The sequence below is a fragment of the Falco biarmicus genome, chromosome 4 (genome assembly GCF_023638135.1).
Source record: "Falco biarmicus isolate bFalBia1 chromosome 4, bFalBia1.pri, whole genome shotgun sequence".
NCBI classification, from domain to species: domain Eukaryota; kingdom Metazoa; phylum Chordata; class Aves; order Falconiformes; family Falconidae; genus Falco; species Falco biarmicus.
The window spans coordinates 106,657,135-106,668,333 of record NC_079291.1 but is presented as its reverse complement, the minus strand read 5'-3'; the positions used below and the strand labels follow the sequence as shown (position 1 = coordinate 106,668,333).

The 11,199-nt window shown below is 44.4% G+C and overlaps 2 protein-coding genes and 3 non-coding genes across 12 annotated transcripts in view; 1 reads left to right on the top strand and 4 right to left on the bottom strand.

The window, feature by feature from the left end:
• Nucleotides 1-1,418: 1,418 nt before the first annotated feature.
• Nucleotides 1,419-10,419, bottom strand: GNL3 (G protein nucleolar 3). Its single transcript, XM_056336189.1, has 15 exons — nucleotides 10,269-10,419; nucleotides 9,939-9,997; nucleotides 9,372-9,509; nucleotides 8,609-8,719; nucleotides 8,348-8,431; nucleotides 7,740-7,875; nucleotides 6,732-6,835; nucleotides 5,686-5,821; nucleotides 5,216-5,303; nucleotides 4,661-4,844; nucleotides 3,879-4,021; nucleotides 3,030-3,166; nucleotides 2,271-2,479; nucleotides 1,859-1,940; nucleotides 1,419-1,769 (listed from the first exon to the last, which is right to left on the bottom strand). Exons 1-15 carry the CDS (start codon nucleotides 10,279-10,281, stop codon nucleotides 1,681-1,683), a joined length of 1,713 nt encoding a protein of 570 aa, XP_056192164.1. The 5' UTR covers nucleotides 10,282-10,419; the 3' UTR covers nucleotides 1,419-1,680.
• Nucleotides 4,312-4,388, bottom strand: LOC130149337 (small nucleolar RNA SNORD19). The gene has a single exon (XR_008821882.1). It is a non-coding gene; the product is annotated as a small nucleolar RNA SNORD19 (small nucleolar RNA).
• Nucleotides 5,405-5,478, bottom strand: LOC130149336 (small nucleolar RNA SNORD19). Its single transcript, XR_008821881.1, has one exon. It is a non-coding gene; the product is annotated as a small nucleolar RNA SNORD19 (small nucleolar RNA).
• LOC130149335 (small nucleolar RNA SNORD19) lies at nucleotides 7,609-7,680 on the bottom strand. The gene has a single exon (XR_008821880.1). It is a non-coding gene; the product is annotated as a small nucleolar RNA SNORD19 (small nucleolar RNA).
• A 3-nt stretch (nucleotides 10,420-10,422) lies between the features above and the next one.
• Nucleotides 10,423-11,199, top strand: part of PBRM1 (polybromo 1) — a 69,218-nt gene continuing 68,441 nt past the window's right edge. For 4 of the 8 annotated variants that reach the window (XM_056336178.1, XM_056336176.1, XM_056336177.1 and 1 more), the window contains exon 1: nucleotides 10,476-10,558. The gene's annotated coding sequence lies outside the window, so the exon portion shown is untranslated. Of the gene's footprint in view, nucleotides 10,559-10,820; nucleotides 11,065-11,199 lie in introns of those variants that run through there. The other 4 variants (XM_056336173.1, XM_056336175.1, XM_056336172.1 and 1 more) reach the window with 3 other exon arrangements.

Genomic DNA, 11,199 nt, shown 5'->3' with positions numbered 1-11,199 from the left:
ATTGTTAAGTTCCTTATAGCTCCCTCAAGTGAGCATGGGCATGGCTGTGCTCTAGTTTTTCCTACTGTGCTTTTCCCAGTCTGGCCCTTAAAACTCATCAAGATTCCTGTGCCTTTTTATAGCTGGCTGCCCATCGCCTTTTCTATAGGTAAGTTGTTTTTTTCTTACAGTTGTAGTGTTGAGTACTGGTTATTATTGGCTGATATATCCCCGTAGCTATTGTGCCAGCTGTTCCATTTAATGGTTTTTAACAGGTTTGAACTCAAGCTGTCGTTTTTATTAATACAGCTTGTATATGGTCCTCAGTGTAAGATGTTTAGACAAAGGGCTTTATGTTAATGTAGTGACGGGCTGAGTGTTACATGGTCAGAGATACATGTGTATGAATATGGGTTTATTACTGCTTTCTAATTTAAAAGGATTCCCAACTGCTTGATTCATTGCAGTCTTTGCCTGTATGTCTGTTTGTTGTGGATGCTGAGCTGTGGTTTGTTACCTATAGTTTCTTTTCCTGGGTTTTGATGAAGAACCATTCTTGTCCTTGAAGTGGTTAGGAGTAATGAAGTTCAGTTACCAGACTTTCAAAGATTGTATTGGATCAGATGATGTCAGCTTAATTCTGATGACTAGGCTGTTTTAGCAGGTTTAAACTGCATGAGTCTGCATGTGATACTCTGCTTAGGAGGACTGTGCTTCAACATACATTTAGGGGAAAAATAAAACCATCTATTAAAGAAAAGAACACAGAAATCAGACCTTTAATAGGAAGAAAACAGATGCGTAGGAAGAAGATGGTTTCTGTCAGGTGTTTATTCTAAATGCTTAATTTGTTGAACAGCTGCAGGGCCTCTTGGTTAGAATTCTCTTGTAACCCAGTTCTGCTGTAGGCTGAGTGCAGTAATGCATCCTTATTGCACAGGGCTGTGTTTCGCTTTACAGTTACCAGTTGTTGCCGTGTATAACAGGTGTCATCAGAAAATACATTTTTTGTTCAAGAGCACTGTAAGAACAAGAAGCTTGTTCCCCCGTGAAGACAGATTACTAATATCATAATCTGCTGCCCTTCCAAGTGAAAGTGCTGGTATGTAGAGCAGTACTTAGATACAACTTGTCTATCTAGCTGAAATATGTGAAGGTTGGCTAGAAAATGCTACTTATGAAAGTTCTACAAGTTTTGCAAAAGTATACTGAAAAGTTACTGACTTAAGTCGTGCTTTAGGGGTACAGTCTATAATCCTCTAGGAAAAACAATTAGATTTTATGAAGGGAGGGTGAAAACTTACCTTGACATTTAAGTGTTTGAACATTACTAGAATTAAACATTTACCACTGTTTTTCAAAGAAAAAAAACAAAGCATTATCTTCTTGAAACATCTTTCTATAAGGCAAAACTGAACAGACTAACTCAATCTATTAGAAATTTTTAAAAATAGACTTTAATACAGGAAATAAAGTTTAGGACTTAAAGCCAAATACAGTGAATTTGCTGGACGTATAAAATCTGTAACGATCAAATGTGATATGCCATTAAGTACATTATTTGACACAGCAATAATTGTGAATCTTTGCAGCAGCTCTGGTATGCGGCGCTCCTCCAACTTCTGCTGCAACACAAGTCTTCATGACTGTTCTGAAAGCCAGTAATAAGAACCTCCAAATGGTGTCTTCACACATAATTCATTATACATAGTCTGTATTAAAATCGTAGGCATCATCTTCATCTGCTGCCTTATCCAAGCTGAATGATAGTGAATGGGAATGTTCGCTTTCTGAGAAAAGAAAATGATATGTTAGTGAAAGCAGTGCAAGTGCTAGAGTACTACAGACTATCCTTTAAGCCAGGGTTTGTAATACAGACCTGCTCTCTGCTTTTCTGAATTTGTAGGACTTGTTTGTCGTTTTCCAAGCTTTGCTTTTCTGGTGACCTGAGCTTTGCCTTCCTGCAAGTCAGAGGTCAGAGATGTATGTTCATTCAGACATCACTAATGAAGTCTCCCATGCAAATGAAGCTTAACAGGGACTGACGAGAGTATGGATGTCCCTTTGTATAGCTGGTCAGGAACACACTGCCTTAGAACTGAGTTAGAGCAAGGTTGTTTCCTTAATTATGCAAAAAGCCCCACCCTTATCTCCAGAAGAAAAGACTTTTTGAGTACTCCTGGGGGCTCTACAGTGCCTACACATTCTCAGTTTATGGCAGGATGCTGAGTGGGTACACTTGGTGTCAGGATCTAAACAGGTAAACCCAGCCTAACAAAACCCTGATTTACCTCTTTGACATCTTTTTTTTCTTCCACACTGTCTTGCTCATCATCACTTTCTGTGAAATCCTCCTCTTCTTCTTCCTCCCCCTCCTTGCTTGTTTCCAAGTCTTCCCACTCTGATGCCTCCTCTATCACTTTATTTTCCTCTATTGTCCCATTTGCCATACCAGCTGACTGGAAAATGATGCTGCTTGCCAGACTGCGCCGTTTTAAAGCTGGGAAAAACACAGAAGCATCTCTTAAGTCACTGTTAGACAGCACCAGATATAACGCCTACCCCCTGAGAGGACAGCCATTTTAGGTCAGGGCTAGAAAAAAACCCCCAAAAACCCGTCCTGCCTACTCCCTTTCACAAGAGGCACGCCCCCATAAGTAGGCAGAACAAAGGACAATTCTCTGAGAGTAGCTTTCCCTGAGGCACCTACAGAAGACTGCTAGGAGCTTAAAGACTTGGATTCGAGTATAGATGGTACTGAGTGAAATGTATTTTGTTGGCCTAATTAGCTAGTGTTTGTGTGCTCTTCAATGGTCTTTTTCCTTATTTCCTATTTAGGAGGGTTAGAAACTAAGAACTAGCAGGGGTAATTTTGTGTTAAGACAGCACACAGATGCACTGTTCTGTTGCATCAGAATCCATTTCTTTCTTAAAAGGTTCATTTTAACTGCATATTGGCAAAGCTATCATATAAACCCCAGGAGGAGCTGCATTTAAAATCTCCCATTAAAACTACTAATGGTAGCAGTGCATTACAGTAACAGTCCTACCTTGAACAGTGTTGCTGTTCTCTTCTTCTAGGTACGTTAAATTAAAGCACTCCTGCATTTCAGCTATTTTGTCTTCTGTAAGATATGGTGGTGGTCTCTGAGATCCTGGAGGTTGCGAGTGGTAGCTTACTTTAGCTCTGGGAAAATAAAATAATCAGCATTAAAAAACAACCAATGACAACATAGTTAAATCACTGTATTTAAAAATAAAACCCAGAGCACAAAGTTCTCAAACTCTTCTGCCTACCTACTAATTTATTAATATCTGTTTAACAGCAGTTAAATAGCTATTTAAATTTGACCCTGAAGTTGTCAAAAACAGATTTAAGTGGATAGCTCGCTCCTGAGAGGGAAAAGAAATGGCACACTTTGTCACCATAAATCATCTGCCTGTAAAATCATGAACTGTAAAATCATGAGCTGTGAAAGCAGATGAACCACCTGAGCAAGGAGAGTAAGTCACACTCAATTACTATTACTGATTCTGAATTACATTTATTCCCACCTTCAGAATATAGGAACCACTATAAATTTCCACAGAAAATGTGCCTTACCCTTTCCTGTCTTTAGAAGAGGACTACATGGACTCAGTATTCGCAGAAGTCGGCAAACAGGCTATGTAGTAAGATGCAACATGCTTTGACTCTTTCCATGTATCTTTCACTACTTTATAAAATTATTGATGTATAGCGTTCTCTAAATCTGTTAGCCAATCCAGCTGTCTTTACCAAAGTAAAATGTTAGAAACCTCCTTTCTGTGTACTTCACAGGACTCAGAGCTTCTGCTGTGCTGGATTAACAACGTGAAAAAAGGTGAGCAGCATAAAGCAAAATTCATAGCATACCTACCCTGTCCAGTCACAAAGTAGTAATTTAGCTATATTCTCTATGTCAGGAACACCTCCCTTTTTCAGCATACCCCTTTTCTGAGCAAGTAAAGTCAAAAACTCTTCTGTGTTCCTGAAATCTGGGATAGTATAGTACATCATTACCTAGTGCAAAAGAAAATGGTGCATTCAGAAAGAGATACCCAATTTTCTCTCAGTTCTAGGAATAAAAGAGCAAATCAAACTGGATTACAATGAGGATGAACTAGTAAGTGAAGAGCTGGTTTTCTTTTGCATGTGGGAGTAAACATTACAAAGCAAAATGCCTACTTCATCAACAAACTCAGCTGAGCTGCCATTCACCCACAGTAGTGGGTGTATAGAGACAGCACAGTGGTTTGTGAAAACAGGGTCATCACAGCACTGAATGGGAATTAGTCTTAGGCTGATCTACTTGAAACAGTGAAATCAGAGTTGGATCTGAGGTCTTCACTGAAGGAGTCAGGAAGCAGTCAGAATATCTTCATTTTTCACTCTGTGATACTGTGATGAGATCTTAAAAGCAGGGTGTTTTGAAGATCAGAAAACTTATTGGGAAAACAGACTGGCTGACAGGATCATGGCATGCTGTTTCTGCCTTCCATTTGTAAGGATGAAAGATCACACTTACGTTGCCACCCTGTGTGATTAGGGGAAAGCAGTTCAAAAGCTACCAGAATTAAAGTGAAACAAACTTTTGCTATTGGCCCAAGAAACATAGAGAAATTACATGCAGTGAAAGGTGTGGAAAAAGATGGAGCTCACCTGCTGTTTACTGCAGTGATTTAGAATGGCATTTGCTCCTTCAAGCACATCTGCTGAGTCTGATTCTTCAGTGTCTATGATACTTCTCAAGGCCAGAGCCAGGGCACTGTTGGAAGGATCTGCAATTATACTTGGACTGTCTAACATCTTTGTCTGTTTATCAATGTGCACAATTTGCATGGACCTATTCAAAGAGAAAGGCACAGTGAGTAAAGGTAACCAACGAGCAAAAGGACTGGTAATGGTGAGGGGTGCAAGACACAAAGCTCAGCACTGGACTGAATGCACTTTCATACAGAGTCAGCTTCAGTGTTTTCTTACATGCTTTGCGCAGGACAACTCTAAATGTACAAAAAAAGCAAGTTTATACACTGCATTTTCTTGTGACAGCTTGCATCACACAGATCAGTATCTTTTATCCTGGCAAATACAGGCGTGCATTTAAAACTGCACACAGGGGCATACTTCACCCCTAATGGATGGAAATCTACACAAACTCAAAGTAATCATCACAACAAACAGGGAAATCAACAGCTTTTATCAGACTTGGCTTACTTGGTAACACCTCTTGCTAGGCCAACATTGCAAGCACGAACTCCTTTAAGACTGTTGATTATGCTGCTCTTTCCCACATTAGGGAAACCTGAAGAAAACCACATAAAACCTTGTAAGTTAGGTAAGAAAACTCAGCCTATGTAACACTGATCAAAACTGCTTCTTCCACGTGTCTTTGGTAAAGTACATCTTCAGTGTGAGATCAGAGTTGGATCTGAAGTCTTCACTACAGAAGTAAGACAAAGTCTGTATCCTCATTTCTCACACTGATAAGATTTGTGGTGTTACATATAGTGTTTTAGTTATCAGGCAGGAGGAAGGCAACACAAGCTGCATGATGAAAGCAATAACAATCACTAAAAAGCCAATTAACAAGTCACATGTTAGTTGTTTCACCAAATCTATAATACAGGACACCAAAGCTTTATGGGAGGAGAAGGAAACTCCCTTCTGCGTCTCCAGCTGCTTACCTACTACCCCAACGTGAATGGGTTTGTTTTGAGTCTTGCCATACTCTTGAAGAAGCTTCAAAAGGCATTTGCTTCCAAAACATTCAGTGGTTCTTGATAAATCAACACGTGCACGTCTTTTTGTGACCTGCTCCTGCTACAGGATTCAAAGGTAAAAAAAAAAAACATGGTACATGGTCAAGAGCTATTTAGGAAGATAAATACATATGCATAGATTTATTTATCTACTGTAACGTTTCCAACTCCTATCCTCTATTAGATGATGTTACTGTGTCCTTCTAGACAGAAGGAATTAGGTAGCCATCAACTACTATGAGAAAAAGGAATGAACTGACTTAAAGGGCTTGCGATTTCAGTTCAGGCTGTGCTACAGACTTGTGTGACCATAAAATAACCATGTACATTCAGATGGCAGAATCATCTTCACATTCTCTCAAGAGACTTCAATTTTTTTGAAGTATTTCAAAACCTGCTTTCTGCATTGTGGTTTCTGCGTCGTTTTGCAGGAGGGTCTATTTCACTATGCTGTTATCAGAGGTAAGACATGTGAAGCATTATGTATTAATACATGTATGACTCAAATGAGCATCTTTAGAGTTGAGACTAGGACATAGGGAGCTAACACCTTTATCCTCTTCATGAAATCATGTCAGGTGCCACCTTTATTGATGGCCACAGTCAGGACGATTGCAGTAGTATAGCCTGCACCACTTTACCTACAGAACAATTCAGATGTAACTGGTGCAACCATCCTGTGCGGAAGATGAAAAATGCCTCATCTTCCTGCCCTCACCATCTTCCTTACAGTAAAAAAGCCCACTTGCTTTTACTCAAGTCCAGCATCCTGGGCACAAATAACCATACGTATTTCAATAGCAAGATCTCCCCCACTGCACTGCAAAGCTTAGCCACAGTGCAAAGGCATATCCACCAGTCACAGCGGTATATTCGAACAAGAGAAGGAATTTCAAAGAACAAAAATTCCTGTTTCTCAGCGTGTATGATTGCAAACATATAGGCCATGAGACAGTCTGCAGTGCTCTTACCATTGTCCTGTCCTTCATCAGCGTTGCTGATTTAAAAGCAACCGTTGGAAACTCCTTCTTTAAATAACTCAACCATTTCTCTAAGTTCTCCTTTGGCACTAAATCTGAAAAAAAAGAGGGCAGTTGTTTTACTCCTGTGAATCATAACTGTCACTGTGTGGAGGGAATCTCATGTGGAATCAGGGCCAGGCTGTATTTTGTCCATTGAGTATGTTTCTTTATAATGATGTTTGGCTGAAAAACTCTAGTAAAGCAGTGGGTGTGTTCCCCAAAGGAACCCGTGTTACAAATTTTAGTCTTTGTTTTCTGCCTCAAGCAGAACATACCACCATTACATTTTTGACTTTTGGCCCCTGTATTAGGTTTTTAACACTGGGGTCTTGCTAGGAGACTATGGTACAGTGATGTTCTGTGAAGGATTATCACATCATCCCTGCAAAGGCTTCTCTAACAGAAAGGTCCCTTTGCTCTTGCTGTCACTGTTGGCAGTTTCTTTTCTTTTTTTGCTGCTGGTAACTCAGCAACTTGCAGCCTTTTTAGCTGGTTTCACGTGCTTTTGCATGGATTCTTTCATACAGCAATGGAAGAGAGAAAATACTTCCCAATGCCAAACTTCAAATCCAGCTATTGCATTGATTTGCTAATCCTTAACTCACCATCGTGGCCTCTGCTTACAGGCTTACATTCACAAAGATGTTAAAAAATCCAAGATCTTTACTTAAAAAAAATTGGCTTTGATTTAGTCAAATTTAGCTGAGACTAACCGATGCCTTCAAAATTTATTGCAGAAGATAGGGGCTAATGTGCATTTACCTGTCTGTGGTAGTTTCTTAGCAAACTAGACTTAAAGGTGGAGGAAATGTGACCCCTTCAGCAGGGCAGTGAGCTCAGAGTTGGATCTCATGTCTTCAGTGGAATCTCAGATTCCTTTAAACCTTCTTCATAGCTCACCTACTATAGAACCACACAGTGACCAAGTAACACTTGAAGAAAACCTGTGCTGCTTACCAATTTTGTTCAGAACCAAGAGTAGCTTTTTGTCTCCTCCACAGCAAGTTACAGCTTGCTCCAGTTGAGGGCACCGGCAGCCCATTGGATCTCTGGCATCTAAAACCTCTAGAACAACATCTGAGGCCTCAATCACCTAGGTTAGGAAAGAAGAGAGAAGACTATCAACAGGACATGAGAGACCATTTGACAGATGACAACTCTGGAATAGCAGGGGAGGTTTCATGCAAGTGTTCTTGTTGAGCAACTTTCTTCTGAACTACAAACCAGAAAGCTGAAGCAATTTTCATCTTTTTCCTCTAAAGGTAAGAAATCCTTAGATACCAGTACCTCGTTACTATAAGAGCTCTTTGATGACTCATTATGTATTGACATTGGCCCAAAAAAGTCTTAATGCCTCAAAGTGCTGTATATCCTAGTAGCTTATACCAGGTAAAACTGAAACCCTCACAGTTTCTGTCGTAAAATCCCTTACTTAGTGTTGGAAGTTTATCACAAGCAACCTTTATACTGTCTAGCAGCTGTACAGTAATGCAAAAAAGGAAAATAACAAGTGGTCTCATTGCTGACTGTCATCAAAATACATAGAAATAGCTGAAGTGTCTCACCTTCTTGAGCTCCCTGCAGAATGATTTCTTTGAGTTTTTATCCAGCAGTTTGTTAGTCTTTGCTTTAGACTTGGCAGAGGATTCCTGAATGCAAATAAAAATGAAAGGGAACAATTTTATTGAGAATTAGTGTATTATACTTGTGCGCATGTACAGCAGAAAATGTAACATGTAACATACTGCTTAAGACGACACAGTTTCAAGATGACTTTTATTGCTTCTATAAGCTTTGAAGAATCAAAATCATACCAGATAACCTACCTTTCCCTCTGCTTTTTCCTTGATTTTGGCTGCTTTTTTAGCTTCAAGCTTCCTCTTCTTTTCATGTTCTTTCTGTCTGTTGAGCTTCTGCTTTTGTTTTAGTTCTTCAAGCTGATTGCAAACAAAACCGAAGCAAGATAAAACATATTTGAGGGTGGTAAGGAAGATAGTTCTTTCTCCCTATTTAGTTATTTCTGACCAAAGTTCCTGAGGCATCTTAGAAGTCACATCTGTCCAAGTGACACTGGGAACATTTTTTTGCACTCTACACTGAAAAGAATACTTTGCCTCCAATTGCCTCAAAACCAGAGGCAACACATCCGCTAGCTAGACCCCAAAACCGGCCGTGCAGCAACCACATTACAACCCATATGGGTGCTGCTCTCATGTCACATTACTCCACGCTGCAGATAGTAGATCCTTATTTTCTGTGTAATCACGTAATGCCAGGACTTAACTTCTAGTATTCTGATGGGACATCTACGTATCTTAGCATCACAGACAACTCAGATTACATTAAAAAGAACACTTGCAGCGTGTTTAATAAACACAGTGATGAAATGGAGGTTAAAAATAAAAGAGTAAATTGTTACACACTGTATAACGCTGGAAATAAAAAGTATTATTTTTCCAAAGGACACGTCTGCTAGGACAATTTGCAGTCTACCATGACTGCACCTCTGGTGTGCGCATGTGCATGCAAAGCTTCCTTGAAGATAGGAATGGTCTCAGTTCTTGTCCTCTTTACCACAAACTATTTTACCCTCTGCTTTCTTTGCTCCGCTTCCCGTAGAAGCTCTTCCTTAAATGGTGCAGCACTGGGAACACCGGGATCTTTCTTGGGCTTTTTGCGTCCACGTTTTTTGGCCTCCTTCCTGACTTTTCGGTGGTGTTCTCTGATCTGAAGATGGGCACAAGAATATTTTCTCAGTCTAAGGCAAAGAAAAATGGGATGTATCCTTCCTATTTAAAGATACAGAGTAGAAAGTAGTATATTTCTGACTTTAGATTGCAGTGTGTCGATTGCATAATGTCTCATCGTAAAGCTACGCTTGATGTACCAGCCCAGAATAATACAAAATGTAACGCTGTAAAAGATCTACACTCCCTGCTACATCATCGGCCAAAGGTAACTGGAAAGCAAATTGCTCGCCATAGTCCCGACTCCTTCACATTCAATATAACATCCCCATTGCGTACACGTATAGGTACAACACGGTTCTGTAATAATATATATAAAATGCTTTTAGCGTTAAACTCATCAGCACGGAGCTTTAGTTGGACCCCCTCTCCCGCGCCCCACGGGCAGGGGCCGCCCGCCGGGACTCACCTTCTTCTGGATCTTGTAGCGCTTGTGGCAGGTGAGCCGCTTGCTGGCCTTCCTCAGCTCTGCAAGACATCGCGCCGCTCAGCTCGCGGGGACAGCCCGGGGGGCAGCCGAGCTCCCACCGCCACCCATTCCCTCCAGCCCCCCTGTCCGATTACCCCGCCCCGGGCCGCTGCCGCCACCTCCGCGCCCGCCGCCATTTCCCCGGACCCGGGCCGCCGCTCGCCCCCGGCGTCCCCTCGCCTCAGGGCGCTCGCCGGTGCTACTGCCCGAGGCTCGGCCCGGCCCGCCCCGCCCCGCCACCGGCCACCGGCGCCCCCGCCCGCCGCTCACTAGGCCGCTTCATGGCGCCGCCGGGCCGCGCTCGGCCGCGGCCCCACGTGGAAGGCCGCGCTCCTGCTTCCTCCCGCCGGCGGGCGCTGCCGTAAAGCGAAGCGGCCCTTCCTCGCCAGAGGTGTCGCGCGGGCTCGGCGCGTTTGGCGGCCGGGCGGGCTTTGCGGCAGCGGCGGGCTCGGCGGTACCGAGCGGCGGCGGCGGCGCCGACGGCGGCAGCAGCGGTGGCGGGGCGGGCGGCGGAGGGCGAGTGCGGCCGCGGCTGTCGGAGGCGGAGCGGAGCCGGCTGGGTGAGCGGCGCGGCGCCGAGGTCGCGCAGGCGGGGCGGCGGGCCGAAGCCAGGAGGCCGCTGCCTCCCTTTGTGTGGCCGCCGCGGGGAAGCAGCGCCGCCCGGCCGCGCAGCAGCTCCGCCGTGGCGGGGCCCGCGCCGGGCCCGGGGGCACCGAGCCCCTCCGCCTTCTGTCACCTCCCCCGTCCCCGCCTCCCGCAGCGGCCCGGGCCCTGGGCGCGGGCCGCCCTGCGGCGGCCCCCTCGGTGTCGCTGTCCCTCACCAGTGTCCCGACCCCGCTGGCCCCGGTGTTTCCCTCAGCGCTTTGCTCCCCGCTGTGCCCGGCCCCGGGCCGAGCTCGCAGCGGTGACAGCGGCGGGCGGGTGGCTGAGGGCCGCTCCCGGGGCCTCCGGCGTGAGGCCCGGGGCAGGGGGCGCGCCCCGCCCGGTGTGGGCGGCAGCGCGGGGCGGGAGCGGGGCCCCGTCCTGCCGGGCCGTGAGGGGCCGGGCTGGCCCCGCGCCCGAAAAGGTGATTTTCTTTGTCTCCTCCTTCCCCTGCCGACAGTAACACCTCACAAACCGGGCAGGGGGCGAGCCGGCTGCCGGCAGGGGCCCGCCTGCGGGGGGCTGGGGGACGTGACATGTTTTGCCTCTGCTGCCCGTC